The sequence below is a fragment of the Drosophila subpulchrella genome, chromosome 2R (assembly GCF_014743375.2).
Source record: "Drosophila subpulchrella strain 33 F10 #4 breed RU33 chromosome 2R, RU_Dsub_v1.1 Primary Assembly, whole genome shotgun sequence".
NCBI lineage: Eukaryota > Metazoa > Arthropoda > Insecta > Diptera > Drosophilidae > Drosophila > Drosophila subpulchrella.
This window is the reverse complement of record NC_050611.1, coordinates 2,685,441-2,709,745: the sequence shown is the minus strand read 5'-3', so window position 1 is coordinate 2,709,745 and position 24,305 is coordinate 2,685,441. Positions and strand designations below refer to the sequence as shown.

The following is a 24,305-nucleotide window of genomic DNA, read 5'->3' as shown; positions in this document are numbered from 1 at the left end:
AGCTTCTAACAAAAATGTAATACCTCAGTTATAAATCAAACAATTTAAAATATAGTACAAAACACTTTATACACCATCATATATCTACACCATCGTATATCTATCACATATGCGAAATCACTGTTTGTATATACCCAGAGTATCCCCAGCTTCGACTTTTGCCAGCTGTGTTTGCTTACTTGTTTCAAGTTCTATTTTTTCAGCTTTGGCGCAGATAAAAAATGCATTGAATGTTATTTATTTCACGCCCGCGTTCAGAACATGAAATAAGCTGGAATTTAAATATTTGCATACTTCCTATGTCCTCGTTTATTTGCATTGTTCAACATGGGTGGGAAATGCAGGGATAAAGAAGGGTATTGTAGGATGGGAGACTGACAATTTGTTTCTCTGCTGAAAAGCTTGCGCTTGAATAATTGAACAAAAGCTGTTGGCAATTGAATATTAATGAGCAATTAGCGGAGGACCCTTGACAAAACACACTAACTAGCAACAACAAACTAAGCCAAATGCAATTCGCATGGTCAACACGGCGTATGGGCAATATTTATGGGAGACGCACACCCAAAAGAGCCATAAAACATGCCAAAGAGTTAACCAAGGTGCCAACACAGACTCGAGCGATATAAATTATTTGCAGCAGACTGATTGGCAAAAGCAATTGCAGGCGGGCAGGGGAAATGGAAGTGGAAATGGAAAATGGGAAACAAAACTGGGCTAGCAATCCAACCGAAGCTGCTCTATACGTATATAGAACAGCTGCAACCGCAAAAGAGTGAGCTGTGAAAGGCGAGGGGGAAAATGCAGAGGGGGAAAACCGAGAGGAAAAACTAAAAGGGGGCGGGACAAGGAGGCAAATGAAAGGCCGTTCAGGATATGGGAACAAGGCGCAAACACTCGACTGCAAAGATAGAGAAAAATGGCGCATGAAATGAAGCGGAAATGGTGCAAAAAGGAACCCAGCAACAACAACAACAACAGGGCTGAGACGGGGCGAAGCGGAACCGGAAGTGGGTCTAGGAATGCCGAGGAAACGGAGGAAGTGCAAGGGTGGTGGGCGGTGGGCGTTGGGCAGCCACTTACAGAGCTGAACTAATATGTACATTAGTATCTTTTGAATGCATGCGAACAACTGATAAATGTCTGGTCATGTCTGCATCTTCACACACACAACCGCACACCCAGTGCACTTCTCCTCTGCGGGTGTGTGAGTTCGTGGTGAATGAAATCGAGCGTCGCATAAAAAATTCATGCCATTTATTTTACTTTATTTTAGTTTGCCCCGCCACCATCCGTTTTCGCTGAGCCTTTTCCACATACAGCAAACAGCTGGCATTGGCACGGGGGCAAACAATGAGACATTGCTTTGGCTTGCATTCGGAAAACTGCACTTTGATGGGCCTCAATCCCACCCCCGCATCGCCTACACAGTTGCAGCAATTGTGTCATGTGCCATTGGGGGGGTTGGGTTGAATAGTTCCGCTAGAATAGGTGAACAAGTGACTTGGTTCACGGTATAATGGTTCCTCCAGTTTGCTGAAAAGCCTTCTTACCTCTTCAAATTACGATTCAGCTACTTCAACAATATATCTGTGGTTCTTCGCGTGAGCTATACTTAAATAAATTATGCGTTCTTATGATCTCCACCAGCTTTACAAAGTCTAATATAGTATTGATTGGGAGGACTAGCCAAGTCGCTCTAGATTAACCTGTTGTCAGAAACTATCCATTGAACTAAAATAAGGTTTGCGACTCCAAATCTAACGGTAAAAAAAGTCTAGGCCATTTTTGAAGGTTTTGTTTCAATGTACATTTAACTTGATTTTATTTCTCCATACCTACATACATGTCGACGCTCTGTCTGTCTGGCGCATACATTTTTAAGATTTTTTTTCCAGTGAAAATTTAAATTGATTTTAATTCTCTTTACCTATCTTTATTCCGAGAATCGAAACAATCGCAATATTATTTTAAAAGTTTTGTGACACTAAGCTAAAAGGCCATGCATGGTCAGTAATACCACTGACCTCCGCTAGGTGGCGCTAGCGCCTTCTGTGTGTGCTGTTGCCCGACTTATAGTTCAAATATTTACCTATAACTGTTATTCTTGTTTTGCGATAAATCTAATTTTTAAAAATTTCCATACATATGAGTAACTAAAATTATAAGGAAGAAAATGGAAAAGCTTTAGTTTACCGTTAAGAAAATATCTTGTATTATGATACAATATATTCTACATGTCTTGCATTTGGAGTCGTCGCAACATGCTTAAATGGTAAACTGAGACCGCAACCCTCTCTTTTTAGTTATTTGCTTGATTTATGACCTGACAGGGTAAACAAGGAAGGCAAAAAGAGCAAGCGCCAGGGAACTATTTCCCAGTAAAAGGCGGCCTCCAGAACTATTGCATAGATAGGCAATTTTCGTAATTGCTGCGATGCGAATGGGAATGAGTGGGAGTGGAGTGGTCCTGCGAGGGACAGGGGGGACGTGGTCAGGAGCAGAGTGCGGTGAACCAAAGTTGATTTATAGCCCTGTGCGTCCTGCGCCGCTGCTTCAAAGGACACACTGCATAAATATGCGATAAGCCCGACTATAAAAAGCGAGTGACATTCCCACACACTAGCACTCGCTCTCGGCTGGCACTCACATAGATACAGAAACAGTTGGCATACACTTGCATAATGTATGCAGGCGACTGCCGGACAAGTTGCGAACCGCAACAAGTGCACTCACCATGGGAAAAGTGGGGGGGGGGGGATCAGACAGGTGCGGCTGGGTGTGCATTTAAGCGACATGTGTCGTCTTCACACTCAACTGCACTTCAAACGAGCGCAGCTCACGTACCCAGGCTCTAAAATCTACTACAGTAGGTCCTAACTAACTATTATTAGAAAGGAAAGTAAAACTTTTAAGAAATATTCTTTGGGGCCGTCCATATATAGCGGGTGGGGGTGTCATTCAAATCATTTCGCCCGCGAAACAAAGTATTTGAACCTTCAACACAATTGCACTCACTGGGGGCTAAATGAAAATTTCAATAGATCATTATAACAATGTTTGTTTAGGACAAAAACTACATTTTTGACCCCACGCACACATGTTTTAACCACCATCAAAACATCAGCTACTTAAATTCATCTGCTAAATATTGTATATCGCTTTTAAATAGATATTATATGTTTTAGACGTTTTTTTCTTTTTAAAAATATTTACTTTTTATATAAATATTAGATTCTTCATTAATAAATGGAATAGACTTATTTCTCACCTCTGTTCTGAATCGTAAAATACCCTTTAATTCAATTTAAGACTTGAAGAACAAGTAAAGTCATGAAAGTTTGAATGGTGTTCGCCAATTTTTAGGGAAGTTCGACTTAAAAAGTTCACCTGTAGTAACCTTGAACACTTGTGGACTGGCATAAACTTCCGCATTAAATCGACTTTGAACTTGAAAACGTTAGTTACACGGCCACTCGCAAAAGCGCATGCTGGCATTTGAAGGTTATTATGGTCGGAACTTTCTGAACGCACCCAGAATGAAGGGCTTTCCTCAAACCAGAAACCCACAGTTGTTGCGTAATAAGGCCTCTTTACTCGTTTTCCTCTCAAAGGAATCAAAAGAGCACTAGTCTATAGTTCTACTTCATTTTTATGTGGGAAAATTGCACCCGCAAGCTAAATTTCAAATGCAGAACTGAAAGCTAACATACATGACGAAAGCTAACGAAGTCAAGTAGAAAACTAATTTATAGCTGGATAATTTGCAATTAAAGAGAGAAAAGGGGTTTGAAGTTCTTCAAATAACTAAGGTTCTTTGAGGGAAATTCTTGGAAACCCAACTACAACAGTTATTAGTTATAATGATGTTGTTGGCTTGATTAGCACAGTTTTAGAATTTAATTAGAGAAAAACACATTTACCGTGGTGCTACCATATCTAAGAAAATATGTAATTTTTAAGTCTGATACACATTTAATTATCCCCTGTCTAAAAATCTATTTTTGGCAATAAGCCTAAAAGCTTTTTCAAGTTTAATTGCAAATAAGCTGCATCTACCTATACTACATAAAAATAAATTAATTAATCAAAAAGCAAGTAGGGTAGCTTTTCTTATTTTACCTTTAGGTCCCTAAAAATCATATCAGTAAGTTGGCCATAACCCTTTGCTGACCTAGAGTGCGATCCTGGGACTATAAACTCCGTGGACATTAAACATGCAACATTCTCGCTAGGGTTTTATGGCGCCGCAGTGTGTACCATGAGCACGTGTGCTGCCACCACACAGTTGTGGTAAAATATATATCCATAAAGCTGTAATATCCAAATTTTATAAATTTATAGTTGGTATACGTATTGCACTATCTATCAGTCTATTAGTTTTCTATGGTGTATTATTGCAAGCAAAATTTAATCCGAATTTAGTTGCAGTTGTGGAAATTGACTTGCAAACTAAATCTTATTTTTGTATTTTCTCCAATAATTCGAGTCAATTCAAACTAACTTCATATGTCAATCTATATCGTATTTATTAATGTAAGGTTAAGGTTTACCTTAAAGGGTATGGCAACCTTGTTAAAATAAGTTGCATAAAATAGAAATTATGAACTATTAGTTTTAAAACAATGGGCTATTATCTACGCTATACCAAGCATATAAAATATAATAACAAATTATAAATTATATTTAAATTAGGTGTAATAATTACTGTGCTGAACATAGCTGTAGTCGTAACTAAAAGCGATGACATTTTACCAGGGCGGCTTTGCTCTTGGGCGTTTTCCCCCTTTGCTCTTATTTTTATGCGTTTTAAATTTATTTTGCTGCCTCTGTCGCAACTTTGGGACAATGAGAGCAGGAAAATGGCGGGGGCGGAAGGCGAAAGAAGCCGTTGGCAATGGCGCCTGTCGCACGCACGCAGTACTTCCGCCAGTCACACACAGACCCGCACGTGAGCTTGTGTGCGTAAATGCGCTTCTGTGTGCGTGCGTGTTCGTGTGTGGCAGGCCTGGGGGAAAAGTGAGAAAAAACGAAAATAAAGAAAATAAAGAAAAGAACGCCTGGCCTGCCAGTCTTCATATTTATTTATCGTGCCAAGTGATTCCGTGTAATTGCAGAAATTGCGTTAAATTATTTAACAAGCGGGCGCAACAGCAGCAGCGGCATTTCAAATTCATTTACACTTTACGCACAATGCGGAAAGGAAATTGAATACAATAAATTTTGCAGCCAAAAATGCCGCAGACCTACAGGAAATTATTTTCCACCAAACATGAGGGGCAAACACAAAAAATAATAAAGGGCAGCCGCAGAAATTCAATTCGCTATTTATTAGTATTAGTTGGCTGTGCTCGAAAATTTATTGACTAATTGAATTTTTATTTGCAGAATGCAGAGTGCAGACACCAGAAGGCAATCGGATGCGAAATTTACTTCAAGGATATGAAAATAGCACATCAAATGGGCCATAAACACACGACAGCAAACGGAAGAGCTTAAATAAACCAAAAAGAGTACAAAACAGCAGTAGCAACAAAGCCAAGTCGGCAACAATCAACAGCACAAAAGCAACACTGCCACACAGAAAAACCTAAAAAGAAAGCACAAATAAGAGGAAGTCGGAAAGAAAAGTGAAAGCCAAAAGCCGAAATTGTAAACGCTCCGTGTAAACACTTGAAAGCTCGTTAGGATAATACATCCTGCCCGGCACCAAGCACACGCTGGCACAAAAACCCAAAGCGCCGGGGAGCACGGGGAAGGTGGAGAAAGCGGGGAAAGCAGGGAAAGCAGGGAAAGTGTCACCATGTGCCGTCCCGCGTGTCTGAGTGGCCGCCAGCTGAAACAACGGCACCACCCCAGATACCCACCCAGCCACACAGACACACACATGCGCCAGCAGGCCATTGCCATTGCCATCGCCGTTGCATAGTCGCGCTTCCGTTTCCGTCTACTCCTCATTTCCGCTGCGGCTGCAATTAAGCGGAGCGAAGCATCCCGAAAAACACACCGAATATCCACAAAATGGCGCGCGAGACCAGCTTTAATGGTGGGTACACATGGAAAATGAGGCACTTATGTAGGTCGTTAAGTCCATACTTTGAACGGCCAAGCGGTTATCCTCTTGCATACTTTTTAGACAGCAAAAACAAATGTTTGCAAAACCCATTATTTAATCAAAAAATATTAACTAGTAATTTTTTGAATTTTTCAAGAATTATTATTGTTTGACTCTTTAAACTAATTTGTAGTGGTCACAATGCTTGGATCCAGCTTGTCTGCAAGGGTTAATTTATTAAAATTAATATCTGACTCGTCTAAAGTATGTTAAACTAAATTAATAAATATTTAAGATTTCTTTTCCTGTGTTTTACACATAACTTATATAGTATATTCCCCTTATTCTCCAATCTAGATGCGCTCGACTACATCTACATAGCGAATAGCGTGAACGACAGGGCCTTTCTGATAGCCGAGCCACATCCCGAACAGCAGAGCACCGATGGCCAGGAGCCGGGCGAGGAGGAGGAGCTGGAGGACATGGCGGTCACGGAGGATGGACAGCTGGAGGACGCGAACAACAACAACAGCGAGCGCTACTACAGCTCCGCGAAGAGTCGGCCGGACTTCGTGGGCTCCCTGGCGCTAAAGCCACCGCCCACCGAAGCGAGCACCACCGCCGCCGGCTCACCGCTGGCCACCGCCGCTCTGGCAGCAGTAGCGGCCAGTGCCTCGGTGGCAGCTGCGGCCGCCAGGATCACGGCCAAGGCGGCTCACAGGGCTCTGACCACCAGGCAGGAGGCAGCCGCATCCTCGCCAGCCCTCCAACTGATCGACATGGACAATAACTACACGAACGTGGCCGTCGGCCTGGGCGCCATGCTGCTAAATGACACGCTCCTCCTCGAGGGCAACGATTCGAGCTTGTTCGGGGAGATGATGCTGAACCGGAGTGGCCAGCTGGACTTGGCCAACGGCAGCGCCGGGCTCAATGTGACCACGAGCAAAGTGGCCGAGGACGACTTCACGCAGCTGCTGCGAATGGCCGTCACGTCGGTGCTGCTCGGCCTGATGATACTGGTCACCATAATTGGTAAGTACTCACTGAAAGCCGAAAAAGCGAGAGGAACACTAGAAAATACTGGCTTTAAGCTTATACACTTATGTTGGGAAACTTGACTTCTTAATCCAATTAAAACAAAGTAATATTTCTTAGAAAAGTATAGCCATATGTACACAAATCTGGTGATGATGGAACTATCCATACATGTTTTAGTTCAGTTGCAAAAGCCTATATGTATTTTCAAATCTTTTGATGGTTGTACTTACTTAAAAATTTTAATTTAAAATACTACTTTTTCGGAAGTTTTTACTTTGAACAAAAGTAATTAGATAATATCTTTATAATTTCTGTAAAGAAATTAAATAAATAGCTTACATTAGAATAGGTTTTAAAGCAAGACAGTAACACTTTTTTATTAATTTTTTAATTAAAAAAAATTTTATTTCAACTAGATTATATTTAAATCCCTAAAAATGGTTTAAGTGTAAGCCAAAGCCCAAACACAGACATAATTATTTCAGTCGGTATCCCAGCCGAGGGAGAACCCCCCAAAGTAAATTCCTCGAATGCCAGTCTCAGGCACGCGCCTGCTGCTTGCCTCCAAATCCTTGGGGAATATGGCAAACAATTCAATAAGGAGGACCCAGGGGGACTCGGGGGCCTCGGCTTCAGTTGTAGATAATAAAATACGCGTAACTGATATTTATGATACTGGCAGGGCATTTTATATTATTTATTATTGTTGTTATTATGGCCCAGATGCTGAAGCAGCAGCAGCGGCATCGGCTCAGTCTCAGTTATTAATAAGGCAGCTCAATGACGAGGAACGAGAACGGGCATGGGAGGGCCTTCGCTTTTGTTGTTGGCTACATTCATTACACGCAGTTAGCCATAAATCCGATGGCAAACAAACCGGCATCCATCTAGGCAAAGACATGCCGCATTAAAATTGACAGTCAATCAATCAATCACAGTTCCCCCACCAACACAATCCAATTCCTGCAAAAAACTTTATGTTCACGTTGTAAATTCCAAAACAAAACGTATAAAAATCAAGCAGTAACAAATGAAAGTGAGGCGAGGAAGCAAAATAAGCAGAGCAGCCGGCTGAAATTGATTTCATTAATTTAAGTAGATTTCATTTCATTTCATTTAAAACGGCCAGCACAGAAGTCAAGAGGCAAATAAAAATAACGAGCGCTGAAAAGTATGCTACGATTGCTAACGCCACTCCCAAAGGATCCGGACTGAATTGGCCCAATGGCCATTCACATGTCTCACTTCCCCCCTTGCTCTCATTTTGATTTTCTACTAATTTGTGTTTGCTTAGTTTTTCCTCTTTCGCCGGCCTTTCTTCCTGCCCTTTAGTTTTCCTTGGCTCAAACTCAGCTTGTCTCGCTTTTGAACTTCTGCAGTTTTTGTCGCCGTCCAAGTGGGACGGCAGCAGCATTTAGCATTTAAAAAGAAAATGCTAATGAGTTTTAATGCTAATTTTAGCTAGATTGCTTCACGCTTTGGGTCACTCAGCAGCACAAAAATAATAAAAAGTTCCCGGAACCAAATGTCGAGCGAGGGGGATGCCTTAAAATATACTAATTTAATGGTAACATTTTTTGACCTACTTATCATTCGTTCTTAAACTGATTCGGTCGAGACTTAAGAGATGGCATTTCTGAAAGTAAAAGGCGCTTTGAATTCTTAAAATTGATTTAAGCAATCTGTTCTTTTTGTATATCCCTCCATAGAGATACTATCAAACTCTTCTCTTTCTTTTTATTTCTTTTCTAATGTATATTGTAGAAGGACCCACAAAGTAAAATACAATTTAAATACACAAATTCCAAATTTAGAAAAAGTTTATTTTGTATTGTTTTAAATTTAGAATATATATTTAAATTAAGTATTTATATTTATGTGTTTTTTTTCCCATTTAAAGAATGATAAGATTATAAAACACCTTCTTCAGTTACAAGCGACCCCCGTGGCGAAGACTCTGCATGCAACTAAAAAACGCAAGAAACAGCTGGCAGGCATGAGGCTTGTCTACTTGCCTTCACTTTGACACTCAAGTATCTAATTGCATGCGCCTGGTGTGTGTGAGCTTGTGTGTGTATTGCGTATCTGTGTGTCTCCAGGCGAATCCTGCGAGTGTGTGCGAGCCCTGGCCCACCTGCCGTCGACTGTCGGCGGATTCAATGCCACAAATTGCATGTCTCGCACCTGTAGTGGCTGTCTTTCTTTTGCAGCCTCAAGTGCGCCACAAGTAGTCGGTGACAGTGGCAGAAAAATGGGGGAAAAGGCAGTGGAAAAGTCGAGAAAAGTCAAGAAAAATAAGCGCACAGGCAGACATCAAAGGTGGTGTCCTCTCCGAGTCCCTCGAGCAGCCCTTCGAGCCTCCCCCCACGTCAATTTCACACCCTTCGCCCTGATCCGGGGCTTTTGGCAAAGTTTACGACAGCGCGATTAGCTCATGTCGTTTATTTTGGCTTTTGTGAACTTTGTCTTTGTCTGCCAGCTCAAGTGCAACTGGAATTGCAACAGTGCAATGCTGGGGGACAAGCTTAATAAGATTCCCATTTCATCGGTGTCCCGGTTCTGGGTTCTCGGTTCTCGGCTCTCGTCCAAAGAAGTTTGCCAATTCCCAAAAACTTTATCTGTTCCACTGCGGTTCTTGGTTCGCTTTCAGTCATCAGCTGCAGCTCGAATTGAATCGAAAACTTTCTGTCTCAAGTCAATTTTCGCAATTAGGCTGCTGCTGAAAGCCCTGCACATAAGAACCGAAACCAAAACCCCAACCCCAAACCCACTTCGTGCTCTTTATTTGATTGAGTTTACTTTTCGATCATTGCAGGCAATGTCTTCGTCATTGCGGCCATTATCCTGGAGCGTAATCTGCAAAACGTGGCCAACTATCTGGTGGCCTCGTTGGCCGTCGCCGATCTCTTCGTGGCCTGTCTAGTAATGCCCCTGGGAGCTGTATACGAGGTAAGTAAGGGTGCCTAAGAAAGAGCAAGCGGTGCTGTATTTATTTAAAGGCTTTTTTTACAAGAGCGAACATTACAGAACCCTTAATAGATAAACATATAGATATACAAGATACACAAAGTTATAAGTATTCAAACATCATCATAACAAAACCATCAAGCCATGGATTCCATAGTTTCTTAAAATTCTAATGTGTATATCTGTTTAACAATAGCTCGATTATGAATACCAATGTGCTGAGAGCCATTCCCCCTATGTAAAGCAGTATAAAAGATTTAAAAAATTCAATTGTCAGCGGTCTTGAAATCATATCATGGTCTATGGGCAATTTTTGTAAGCTCTTTATTTCTCGGTACTTTTGAAAACCCATCTCCCGCCACTTCTGTGAAAGACCTGACTCGAAAATCTTTTCGAAATAATATTGAAAAAAGAACCTTATCGGCGATCTGGGATGGATGGGCATTCGCAGGGGTCGGCTCTTGGAGCAGAGTTCTCCCCCAACAATCCTTAGGGTCTCGGACTTCATACGCTGCTGGTAAAGTCGAAATGAATTCCAATTGGGCGTTTTCACCACGTAGGCATAACTGTCGTTCAGGGAGATAATGTGGTGGAACAAGGTGGGAAAGTCAACAAGAATCACCCGGTCGGCCAGTGAGCTCGGTAAAATATCATCCTTAAAAGCCTGCGGTATTGTTGGATCGTCTGTCATTATCTTCAGACCACTGGCTCGCAATGTCTCTGCGTTTGTGATCGCAGGCTCGAAAATGCCCGTTGTAAAGACGGTGGACAACATTGATATAATCGAACTGACGATAAGACTGATGAAAAAAAATGAAAATACTTCTATGAACTTATCCGCTATAGGCAGTCGATTCAAGTGAAAGTCGGCCAGCGGAAAAGCCAGGTTAAATCGAAGGGTGTTGAAGAACGGGTCCAAAAGCGATCGACGACCGTGTGACAAGTACTTGATCATGAAAACGACACAGCTCGTAAGGATCGCAATTTGGTGAACGCCGGGGCTTATCACTCTGCCTATGTATTTGCTCACGGGAATAGTCCTCCGATTGGACACCAACACGCACAGTCTTAAGTCCGACAACACGGGGCTGAATTTGAGATTGTTGTCGTCCACCATATTGGCCACCACGTCGACTCTCCGACCATCTGTTTGATGAAAGATCTCGTACTGAGATGTCTGTTGTCCCGGAACCGGAATGATTTCCATGGTCACATTAAGGAAGCGCATGAAATTTACCATCATCAGACCAATGGGGCCGGACAAACTAATATTGCCACCGTTAGTCACATCTGCTTGTTCCGAAGAATTGTACTGCAAGTGAAGTTTAAATTTGTAAACGGAAAGATAATTAAAATAAAATAATATTAGAATGATTTTGTAAAAATTCTTTGCCTTAAATTTACCAATCGTTCTTATGGCAGTTCTACGATTTAGTGTCCAAATTTTTAAAAATATGTAAGAGTCTTATATTTAAAAACAAAATATCAACCAAATTTATGTTCTTGGCTGATGCTTGAAACTTGTGAAAACGCGATTTCATACTCTTCAAATCAGAAATATCTTTAGCTTTAAAAATCTTCACCTGCTAAGAATCGAACTCACCCAAAAAATAGTTGGAGGATCATTAACAGCTTGAAGTATAAACGTGTAGTCATCTCTTCGAAGGGTAAGCAAAAACATTCTAGGGTTTTCAGTTTGAAATGGGCGTAGTTTTTCCAAATGATAAAAGGACCATAACTCTGTCTCGTACTTGCCCCGAGCAATGAGAGCTACGCGATCTAACGACCGACCCCAGCACCAGCTGAATAATTCATGAATAAAATCCATATTGAAGGTATTTTTTGCGTTCGGCGGTGGAGCATATATAAGGATCACAAACACCTTGCCAAAGCGAAGTTCTGTGTCATCGAGAGCTGCCAGAGTGGGATCATCCAGGCCAGTAAAAAGGGCAACAACCATATTCTGCGCACTCAGGTAATGGTGATTAACCGGTCCCAGATCCGATCCAACGGTATAAATTGGCAAGGGAAATGCTTCCATAATACGCTGCTGGAGCGAAGAACTCAAATCGACTTTGCCTGTATATGTGATCACACAATAAAATCCCATGACACCCTCCAATGTATTGATCATTTGAAAAAAGGAATTAATTTCGTTGTCCAAGTTGTTCTCTACTTCTTTGACTACTATCCGAAGTTGACTGCTGGCTATGAGGCCAAAAAGAACAAAGTTCCGTACAAAGAATCGACACTCCATGGTTGCTTTTCGACTTTGAAGCCATCGCTCGAAAGTTGACCCTTTTTAAAGCCTTGCAACCCTTGTTTGCTTTGTTATTAGAAGCCATTACATTTTACACTCCATGCTTGGGGAGCATCAAATTTAATAAGCCATCAACTTTTATTGTCTATTTGGCTAACCAGCTTTATGACCACCCCCTTTTCTATTCATGCTCACAGATCAGCCAAGGTTGGATACTCGGCCCCGAACTGTGCGATATCTGGACCTCGTGCGATGTCCTCTGCTGCACAGCCTCGATTCTGCATCTGGTGGCCATTGCCGTGGATCGGTAAGTAATTACTTCAATTTCCCCCCATTCCGGGCTCTTGATAAATTGCCCCACAAGTCAGCTTGTAAGTGGCGTGTAAGACAAGCCGTAAGCTCTGGGGCTGCCTCCCTAAATATAGACGTATCCGGACTTGCTAGTATGGGTGAGAAAATGTAGCAGCGTGTGTTTGAGTTAAGCGAATCAATCAATCAAGTTTTTAACATGTCAAATCTCCTTACAAATCCAGTAATGCAAGAAAAGTAAACCTAAAACATACACCCATTTATGGGAAGCAACGCGACTGACGAATGCCCTGCAATCACAGAGTGGTTATTTATGGATAGTCGACCTCGCACATTGAAATTTAAAGACACTTGAGGTATCTCTGCAGTTTGTTTTTTTCATTTTCTTGTTCCCCGCACTCAACTGTCACTCGATGGCTATATCAATTTTAAATAAACATATTCCCCGCTATGGCATATGGTCACCATACACATACTCGTATGGGAAAATGGCTGGCTGCATGCCATCAATCAATTTGCAGCAAACATTTCAATCAATCGATTAAAAAACAGAACGCAAAACGGCAAACAATGAAGGGCGAACGAGGAGGCGTGGCAGGGCAGGGCAAGAACAGTGAAAAACGAATTGCATTATTCACTTGGGGAAAGCGGAGGGTGGCACTGCGAACTCGATGTCGATGCGAATGTCAATTTTATTGTCAAGCATCCAGTGCCAGCTAATTTTCGTGCACTTGCCGCCAATGACAATGGAAGTGGGAAATCGTTTTCCAACGAATCGGAAAATGGGGAAAAAGCTGGTGTAGTGGAAATATAGCTGTCCTAGCTGGCAGTTTTATGGGCACTTAGCAGCAAGATTGGCGCAATTTTCCAATCGGCCCGCACGGCGTATACGTAATGCAGTTTGAATGGCTGCTACCCGTGACACTTTTGCCTGTTGTGTGTTTAATGAACACTCAAATGCAAAGGCCGGCGCCCCGGCCACGCCCCCATCCCCATTCCCATCTCCCATGGACATTGTAATTTCCAAAATGTTTGCTGCACTTGACCGGGCCATTTCATTTTATTAGGAACTGGGCTCCGGGCTGAGAGCTTCCAGCTGCCGTTGGCCAATTCCCGCATGAGCTGAAATTATATGGTCGCATTAATTGGCTTAGCTGCAGGTCGATGCGGGCCAATTATTTGGTGGTTTCAATTAGAGCCACCGACCAACCAGCCGAGCCATAAATAATGCAAATCGCTTTCTTTGCCACTGCAACGTGGCGTATACGCAACATGCGGGGGGCGACTCATTAAAATTGAACAGCCTACACGCAACAAAATGTGTTTATAGCTTGCATATTTAAATAAATTATTTGCATAATTGTAAATATTAATATAATAAAACCTTTGGCGTTCTATATCCAAGTTTACAACGTTTACAATTACCATACGAGCTAATGAATATGTATACCAACTTGCAAAACTATACTATAGATCAGAATTTAAAAAATCAATTGAACATTTAAATATAAAATACAAAAATAATAAACATTTTTTTAAACACATTTTTTCGTACTTATTTCGCGTTCAATATTTACAAGCATTTCTCTCTGTGTACTAATACAAAGAGATGTATTCCTATTTGTTTTTGTGACTAATTAATGCATTCAAATGCTTAAATACGGCCACACCGCATTTGTGAAATTCGTTTTCAACCTCTAACGGGTTTTCAAATTAAATTGAGTTTTCATATAATGTGCTATTGAGTGGTGTTTGTTCCAGTGGTGGTCAGGTATGGAGGGAACATCCCCGTAAAATCCCGCTGATGCCCTGTGATGCGGCTGTCAATTGGCAAATTGAAGCGCTGGCTCCGCAAATTGCCTGTCAATAAACAAAGCCAAGTGATGCTTAGATTTCGCATGCATATCAATCAGCCGAAGCCCCGGCTTTAACATTCCATAAGAGACTCGCTCTATCTTTGGCACCTCGCAAACACCACTCGCCTGTCAGCTGGACACCGAAAAGAAAGCCCAAGTCCCACTTCACATTATGATTGGGTATTCTGTATTTGTGGAGCGGGAAGTGGCAATGGACCACTTTCATTTCTGCTGGCAAGTATGCAAATGACGAGGCATGACAGCAGCGATGATGATTCGCCCGAGTGCCACATCATCGTCAAGATAAAAGGCCCCCGGCTCAGGTCCAGACTTTTGGGGCTAAAGTTAGGTCCCATCCGGAGTGGGGGAAACAATTACCCAGAGAGGACTTGGGGGCTCATTTTATTTGTTAGTTGTCACTAGATATTTAAAATGGAAAGTCTTTGTTTTATCACCAAATGAAATGAAAATTAATGTGCTTTTAAGCAAGCGGCAGGCATTTACGGCAGGATGAAACGAGATGGGAGCAGTGCATTAATAAATTAAGTTTGTCAAATGGTCCCCGACTCCTGGGCGCCCAAACTGGATGATAAATAGTTGCCGACATTCGGCTACAATAATATTTGCAAGTATTTGCCGTTAGGAGAGCCGAATCGTTGACAATGCGATGATGCTGGGGCATTGGGGGAAATGGTTAACATTTTCCGAGTTCATTTTCCATGTCAGTAATTTTTAAGCAATTAAGACAAAGTGCCAACAGTATTTGCAGAAACTGGAGATTGGAGGAGGTTCACAGGCAAATAAAACAAAGAACACGAAAACGAAGAGCGAGTAAACTGAGCAGCATTTCCAGGGAATTTTTCCCTTACTATTTGCCAGCACAATAAAGCCCTTACACAGAAAAAATTTTACCAAAAGCGAATTTTGTTGAAGGAAATAGAAATTCTTGAATGCAGAAAATGTTTGTATTTGTTTTCTAGAGCTATGAAAATCAGTGAGATTAGAGGAAACGTGCCCGTATTAAGATAGAAAGGAGCAGTGTGACCAAGCTACTGATTATATTGTAAAAGTAGTACATTTGGCACTACATATATTACATACAAATAATTCAAGTTAGCAAACATTTCCTTTGAAACAAGTTAACATATATTTAATGAACGGATTACGATAGTGCTTTAAATATTTGTATTTCTTTGCTAGAGATTGCAAAATATGTCAAATAAAAGGAAATGTGCCCATATTGAGATTCAAAGGAGCAGTGTGACCATGCCGCAGATTAAAATGTGCAAGCTAGTACATTTTGAACAATATTTGATAGTAGTGATTTTATTTTGCAAATATTTTATCAATTACGAAATCATTTTTTTTCTTTTGTGTAATAAAAGGAACCGAAACTGGGATCCCGCACCAACAAATGGCGCCCGGACATTAATCTTCATGGCACTGACCCAACGTTTCGGCCGATTCTGTCGAACTCTGTTGGCCCTCGGAATATATGCACATATAGAAGAGGCTTTCAGGCACACACACTCGAACATTCGAGCTCGATGTGCATAAATTTCATGGTCTGCATGCTGCTGACGTCATTATTAGTGGCAGCACACGAGACCAACAACAAAAGCAACGGCCGCCCCGAATGATAAATGCCTCGCGGCTTTGCGTTCCAGGCCGGTCGAAACCATTTAAATGCCAAGTTTTCGCCGAAGCCCGAAAAAACCCCTCCATCTTTGCCGCACCCCGAAATGGCAGATCATGGGACTATCCTGATTGCTGACTGCTAACCACATTGACCAACAGTTTGTCGGCCATGTTGCTGCCGTGCTCATGTTGCTCGTGCGCATCGCTGCTCATGTTGCTCGTGCTGTTGCTGTCGCTGTTCACACATTTATGACATATTCAATTAAATTTCAATTAAGTTAACATAGTTTTTACGTAAATATTTTACAATTTAGCACTTAAAACTTAATTACATGTTCATATTCGTTGCCATCGCCGATGGTCTGGACCCCAAGTTGCTCCGCTTGTAGTTATTTTCGGTGTTACTGCTGTTGTTGCCACTCTAACCACAACAACAGTACAACAATAAGGATAACAGCTACAACTACAACTGCGACTGCGACCACTGCGTCCCATGTGCTGTGTGCCATGTGTAATTGTAATTGCTCTTGTCACACGATTATTTTTTTGTTCGGCTTGGTCGAAAGCCAAATAGTGAATGCAAAAAATACAACAATGGGCACGAGATTAAATTTTCATGCAAGCGAATTTCCTGCCAACAATTCAATACATAGATCTTATTTAAATTTATTATATTCAATCAATAGAGGGTTACTTAACTACTAGTAATATTTTTCTGAATTTATTCCCTGGACATTTCAAAGATTAATTATCAGGTTAATATTATTTGTTTGCAAGTTGTTTTAGGTACAACTTTTTTGTTAATATTTTATGTTTAAAGAAGATATGTTACAAGAAAACCAAAAATTTTTAATTTTAAATTACGTTAACAAAAATAAACATTTTCAATTCTAACATAATTATTTGAATGCACTCTATTTTATAATCGGCTTATAGCATTTTAGTTAATATCATATAACCTTTCTGCCGGTATTCATGTGCATTTTTTCGTGCTAATATTTTGATTCACTTAGCGCAAATGAGAAAACTTTTCGCTGCCACTGTGCACGCTCGGCTAAGTGCAAATGCACATTGTACTTATTTTACATAATTTTCATGCTGTCGCGTTGCGTTTTAGGCAATGGATGCTGCCCACCGCTGACCTCTTAACCCCCTGAACCCCATGCCTTAACCCTTGCAACCGCATGGCCACAACTTTCATGTGCGGTGTGAAGTCCGGGGAAGGGGGAACTTTTGTAATTGCACAAATGTTGGACCAATTTTTGGGAAAACGGTAGCGGTCGGTCGTCGGACAAGCTCAGCTGGCAGATTAGGGATTGGCCAGAACAAAAGCATAACCTTAATTAAATTGGCAGTTAAACAAACGCATTTAACAGTATAATTAGTTTTCCTGGATCACACAGAGAGTTGGGCGAAAGAGGTGACTAACGTACGTTTACTGACTACGCTTCATTTGCTTTGCACATTTAATGTGTGTAATGTGTGAGTCTCTTTTCAAATGTTTAATGAGACAAAGTAACAAACAGACAGGGCAATAACAAGACAAACAGCCAAGCAACCGAGCAATAAAACCAGATATGTTACTAAGACATTTACGTTATCTTCTAATGCCCTCCACACTTAAATAAACCTAAGCACTCAGGGAAAAACAAGGTTTTTGGTTCATTCTATTATAAATACAAGGATATAACGACTAATAAGGCCTTCCACACTTAAATGTAAACAAATATATAAAAAATGAGTTTTTATATATTGGATTATAAATACATAAGAGATAAAGACACATAATGCCTTCCACACTTAAATAATTCCAAACACTCAGGGAAATAGGGGGTGTTTGATATATTGGATTATAAATTTAAGGATATAAAGACTTATATTAAAAATATAAGGATATTAAGACTAATATTATAAATGTAAGGATATAAAGATTTATAATTTAAATATTAGGATGTAAAGACCTAAAAAGTGTAAAAAACAAGTCAGTATGTTATTACTTTAATACTTTAAATGTTACTAGTAATTTAAATAAACACTCTCTAAAACATATACATATACTTAATACTTATTCAACAAATATATATTTTTTAATAGAATCTTGTCAAAGTGCAGTACTTCAGTGTCTTATTTTTGTATTATTTCTGCCAGTGTAGTCCATGTAGTATATGTGTTTCAAGAAAGTAATAGTTACAAGGACATTCGGAATGAGGTGTTTGTGACATTTAAAGCTGGGACTTCCCCTCTGACTCTCCTCTCTCCCCTTCTTTGTGTCTGATGAACTTACAAACAGAGTCAAGTTCATAAAACAAACAAACTGAAATGGCTTTAAGTGCTGTTTCACGTGAGTGCGGGACTGCATGTGTGTGCGGCAGTCAGTCAGTGTGTAAATTACGGGGCTTATTCAATCTCGATTAGAAGGGCTTGACATAATTCTAATGATTTATGCATTTGAGTGGCAACATCACAAAATGCCTAAATCAATATTTCCCAGCAAGCACATGGCCATAAATGACCAGTGTGGGTATGTGCGTTCGAGAAGGCCTTAATTACTGTTCCAGTTTAGCCAGTGAAACCGAATGAGTGACTTGATTTCATGCTTTTCGGGGCTGCATCAACAGATTATTTGCCAATAAAGGACGAAGAGAATTCGAAATTCATGGTTACTATTTCCTCAATTTAATTGATTCTGCATCCGTTCTAGAGAACTTTTCAAATGAAATGTCAAAGCAATTAGAAAACAAACTGCAGGAGACCGCAGAGTGTGTGCTGAGCAATTTTATGAATATTTCCATTTAGACTGGTAAACCACGAAACCAAAATGGAGAGGGTTATATAGAGACAGAAGCAGAATCCGACCGACCGCAGCCAAGATGAATTACAATTCTATAACTGTCACTGTGCGGCTAACCCCAAAAGTGCGTAATTTCAATTTGGCCAAGTTGTTCGTTCCTCCGTTTTTGTTTGTTTCGGCGCATAAATCAAAATAATGGCTGCCCTGGGATGATTAATCAGTGCGAAGAGTAAATTGAATTTCAAATAAATCAAATCAAATAAAGGAACAGTAAAAGGAAGCAGGAGAAGTTCCAAGGCGTGACCGAAGATAAATTAAAATTTTCCAGTTAAATTAAAAGGCCAACCGAGGACTAAATGCATTAGAAAACTAACAGAAAGCTTTTTCATCTTCCTTTGGCCGGTTGCATTGAAAAGTTTGTGGTTTTTATTAAGCCATAAGTAAGTGTGTGCGTTAGCGTTTGTATTTATTTTTGAGTTTAGCCCAGTTTGCCGTGCTGGCCATGTGATTAATGGTCGGTTTTTTGGATCTCCTCCCGCACAAAACTTGCCCGGATTCATGGGTAAAACTTTGCCGAAACCGCAGGACTAAGCCGGAACCGTAGCGCAGCCAAGGCGAAACTCGAAGGCAAATGGCCAAGAGAACCGGGCCAAGAAGCCAGCCAGTCAGCCAACTGGTTAATTCATTGTTGCCCCTTGAACACGAAATTCCATTGGATCCCGCCCGCTGATCCCCGAAGGAAACATGGAAATCCACTTTGTCAAGACTTTCGTCTTTGCACTGAGCCCTGGGAAATCGTTTTCTAATTAAGGATTACATTTCGCCCGACCTCGGAGGCCATTGCTTCTTTGTTGCACCACCAACATTCAGCATGCAACATGCAAATTGCTGCATAATTATGCAAACCGGATTCAGGCGACGTCCGAGTGACGTCGACGATTAGGCTTATTAAATATAATTAAGTGGCCGTTCCGCGAAGTCTTCAAACGGAGTCCCGTGGCCTAATGGCCCACACAATTATGCAAATCGTTGGAAAATTTAAAAACCTGTAATTGAGTTAATTGAACATAATTGACCAGGAATAACAAATTTCAATATGTATAATAAAATATTCAGGCTACTGTTGGAGCAGTCCCAAACTGCTTAAACTACTTTAAATATATTATTCATTTTAGGTAACGAGTGGTTCAGTAATTTAAAACGGTCAACTAGTTTCCAATAACAAGCTTTTAACAAGAATTTACAGAAAAATGGTGTACAAATTAATTTTTAGAAGTATAATCCTTAAATATACGAGCTGCTGAAAATAATAATGTAAACTAAGAATAACTTAAAGAATTTAAACAATGATCACGTACATTAAAACAAAATAATATAATATAATATTCTAGCAACATAAGAAAACATATTTCCTTTTTAATTTTTCGTTAAGAATCGACAAAATGTGTGTCCAAAAAATAAATAACCACCCATATTTTATTTAATAACGTTGTTTTTCCCAGACACATTTTTGGTAGCCTCTTTCTTTTTTTGTTACTCATTCCACACAGCCAAATCTATCTATCAATGCAAAAATTGTACCTACAAAATATTTGTTTTAAGAAACAAATTTCTTAAGAAACGGTGCTACGATTTCTTGGGCCTTCATAATGAGGTCTGAGACGGCTGCATGCATCCAATTCAATGCAAATGCAAATACGCAAATAGACACACACAGAAAGAAAACAGCCCGAACACAGGGATGCAGACACGCATAAGGACTCGCAGGAAGCGCAGCAGGGCAGCCAGACAGTAATCAGCACACTTGGATGCACGCCACAAGCGCTGGGAGCCCAGGGATTCGCGGCAAGAAGGCGGCAGGATTTCTTTTTCGGGGAGCAGCCAGCAGACTTTGCCTGTCCTTTGTTTTCTGCTTGTAATTTACATAAGTTTTTCATGTGCCAACCGCCTTTTGTCTGCGTGTGTGTTCGAGTCGTAAATTACAATTGCTGGCCTCCCTTTGGGGCACGCATAGGTTACGCACGCAACTCCCACACACCGAACACCTGAGGCCAGGAAAATAGCAACTATTCTGCATTTTCTTCTAAAAGAATGGTAACAAATTTTAAAAATATTTTTCTTTTAATATTTAGAAAATATTAGGGGATGTCCATATATTACAGAACCAGTCAAATTAATTTTTTTCATGTGGGTCAAAAATCGGAAAATCAATGATTACGTAATATATGGACAGACCCTTAACAAAGTTAAAACAGCTCAGGTTGTCCGATCAAGCATATTTATTTATTTAAGCCAGAAAATGGAATTTTGTATTTGTATTAATTAAACTATTTAAGTAGCCATAAATGATAGACAGGAATATTTATTTACTTCATTTTTATTTTAAAATTTTAACTTTTATAACGACGTTATATTAATACACGGCTTGATGGTCGGTCGAGAATAATAAAAAGCTTAAACATTTTCTAAAATTTGTTAATATCAAATTTTCTTAGATACACTTTTTGCCCGCAATTGTACACTTCTGGGCCGAAGAAATGGTCCTGTAATCAAGAAAAGACGCATCCTGCACCAGCTGTGCGGCAACTAGAAAACTTTTAGCGTGGCCCAGCACAATGTTTTATGGATAATTCCTGTTGCGTTTATTAAAAGAATAAACCAAAACTTGCCGTTGTTCTCCGCGTACTATATGGGAAATTACCCGAGCCGAGAGAAACCAGGAAACGGAAAGAGATATAAAAGTGTATAAAGTTATATATTTCAATATTTCATCCTGGAGGCGCAGCATCAAGTCCTTTGGCCTGCAATATTAAATTGTGTTGACCGAACTGAGCTCTCGAGGAGCAGAACGCGGTAATGCCGCCTGTCCGTTTTCCTTGAAACTTGGCCACGTAAGCACGTTTTAAATTGAATTTCGCTGTGGACCAGCCGCTTGTCAGCATAACAGACACATTGAAATCCGAGGACACGAGAAATAGTCCAACAAATCGAGGCCCAGTGGCAATAATCCTTATAAAAAACAAAGAAACAAGGAAAATGAAAAATGGGAGAATTAGGCTTATTGGGGATGGCAGAATCTTCGGAGCAAAGACATTTGACACCTCCAGTGGTTATAGTAAATAAAATACTTTTTTTAATATCACTCCGATTCAACATCATTGGACTTACATTTTTTGCGAATAAATAACTAATGTAGTTTGACATCTCAACCAAAAAAATACAATTGTACATTAAATCGCTGTTTCCGCATGAAGCAACTGATAACACTAATAAAGGTAAGGATTTATTCATGAGTAAATTTAAAATTACAGTTCGTTTAAATAATGTAATTTGATAATTATTATTGCAATGATTGTGAAATCACGGATAAAGTTGCTTAAAAGTGTGCAGTGAAAAAAAACGTTACCTTTCGGAATAAATTAATCTGACTTATTTTAAACCTTTAGACACCTTTATAGATAAGCACTAGTGATTTATCTAACCCTCTTGATAGATTTTCTTTTTAATCAATTAATTGTAAGCACTATTATTGTTTTTAACAATAATAAAAAATAAAACAAAAAGACTGGTACGCCGAGAGTTCACTCACCTTTTACTATATGGCTGAAAATTTTTGTAAGCCCGCTAGCCTGGTGTTCTGCTAATGGTTTATGCTGGTCCTAAGACTTTAATTACAATACATCTGCCTGGAGAAGAACACAATATTCGGAGGTGAAAATGGGCTCCCTATCTATTGTTGTACTCCAGCCATTGTTGAATGGAAAAGGGAACAAGGAGTTTTACAAAAATTTAATCATGCCACAGATGCCGCAGGGCTTATAACAAAACAAAACTATTACCAGCACACGTACACCCATCAACCCAACCATTTTCCGTTGTTCACAGCACGGAAAATCGACGACCAAGAAGGGGCAGCCGCAGGTGAATAAAATCAACTTTTTGTTTATGCCTTTGTTTTTTATTTCCTGCCCTACACTGAGCTGATTTCGAATGTAATGCAATCGATTAGCTGAGGGGAGATATCGGCCATAAAAGGCGGAAAAAATCCCATTCTTCTATAGGTTGGAAAACAAAGCCATAAAGCATAAAACGCAAACAGCAGGCGACAGGCATCAAATATGCATTGAAATGGGAATTGCAAAAAACCCCATCAAGCGATCCGATGCGTAGATAAATATTGACTGTCGCCACTTGACAATATATAAAATTTCAATTAATTATGGATAGCTTAAAAAGCGTGCCGTGTTCACGGCCTTTTGTTCTAAATGGATTTGTATTAATGAGTTTGCGGCCTGTTGGCAAAAGAATCGTCATAGCGCTCTACTGGGGCTTAAATGGAATGATGATGATAGAAACAAATATTTATATTTATTCAAAAAAATATCTATAAATAATCTTTTATATTCTACTTTTTCTTTTGATGTTAATATCAAATTTAAAAGATTATTAACTCAATGTATTAATAACAGAATATTAATATACATTTATATTTGCGCTAACATCATTAAATAAATTGGGCAAAGTTAATTAAAAATACAAAAGAAAATCTTTTTTTCCACCCTTAAAACACCTATTTAAAAAATATCTTTAAATCATTTTTTATAATCATTTATTTTGATTTGATTTTGATTTTAATAACAAATGAAAAATAATACTAGCTCAATGTGTTAATAACAGAGTATTAAATAAATTGGGTAAAGTTAAGTAAAATTACAAAAATAACTCCTTTTCTTCACCCTCAAAACCCCTATTCAAAAAATATCTATATGACCTCTTTTGTAATGCACTTTTGTTTTTGATTTTAATAACAAACGGAAAATAATACTAGCCTTATTTATTAATAAAAGAATATTAATATACATTTATATTTGCGCTATCATCATTAAATAAATTGGGCAAAGCTTAGTAAAAATACAAAAAATACCCACTTTCTCCACCCTAAATGCCCTCCCCATAACAAATTTTCTTTTCATTTTTCTCGCTTTGGGTAGCCATAAGAGTAATGACTTTCTTGTGTGCTAGGCGCGCAATTTTTAAATGCATTAAAAAGTGTTACACTCGAGTGCCGCACATTTATCACACACTCCGGCCCAAAAAAATACACACTTAGGCATAGACAAGCATAATGGAAAATCGCATTTAAATTGTTTGGCTCACAAATAAATTGTTGTAATTCATCACTCAAACTCAACTTGGCGACGAACGTCGTCAGATACTCGCACAAATTGATTGACTTCGATTCAATTGAATTTTAACGTCGGACGGAGCCGGCGAGCATATTTCATTCTATAACAAATTATTATCCACTGCTCGTATAAGTTATATAAAATGCGGCCCGGCAATACTTTGACAAAAGCATGACAGACACTTTATTAGGTTTCGCTATTA

The 24,305-nt window shown here is 39.7% G+C and overlaps 2 protein-coding genes across 2 annotated transcripts in view; one reads left to right on the top strand and one right to left on the bottom strand.

Moving 5' to 3' along the window:
• The window catches only part of LOC119551111 (5-hydroxytryptamine receptor 2A), a 64,517-nt gene that overhangs the window by 22,854 nt on the left and 17,358 nt on the right, over positions 1-24,305 (top strand). Inside the window, exons 2-5 of the mRNA XM_037860291.1 lie at positions 5,389-6,046; positions 6,413-7,090; positions 9,912-10,045; positions 12,521-12,630. Of these exons, the coding sequence (XP_037716219.1) occupies positions 6,022-6,046; positions 6,413-7,090; positions 9,912-10,045; positions 12,521-12,630 (947 nt within the window). The 5' untranslated portion in view covers positions 5,389-6,021. The remainder of the gene's footprint in view (positions 1-5,388; positions 6,047-6,412; positions 7,091-9,911; positions 10,046-12,520; positions 12,631-24,305) is intronic.
• On the bottom strand, positions 10,233-12,320 carry LOC119549456. Its single transcript, XM_037857556.1, has 2 exons — positions 11,667-12,320; positions 10,233-11,375 (listed from the first exon to the last, which is right to left on the bottom strand). Exons 1-2 carry the CDS (start codon positions 12,318-12,320, stop codon positions 10,233-10,235), a joined length of 1,797 nt encoding a protein of 598 aa, XP_037713484.1.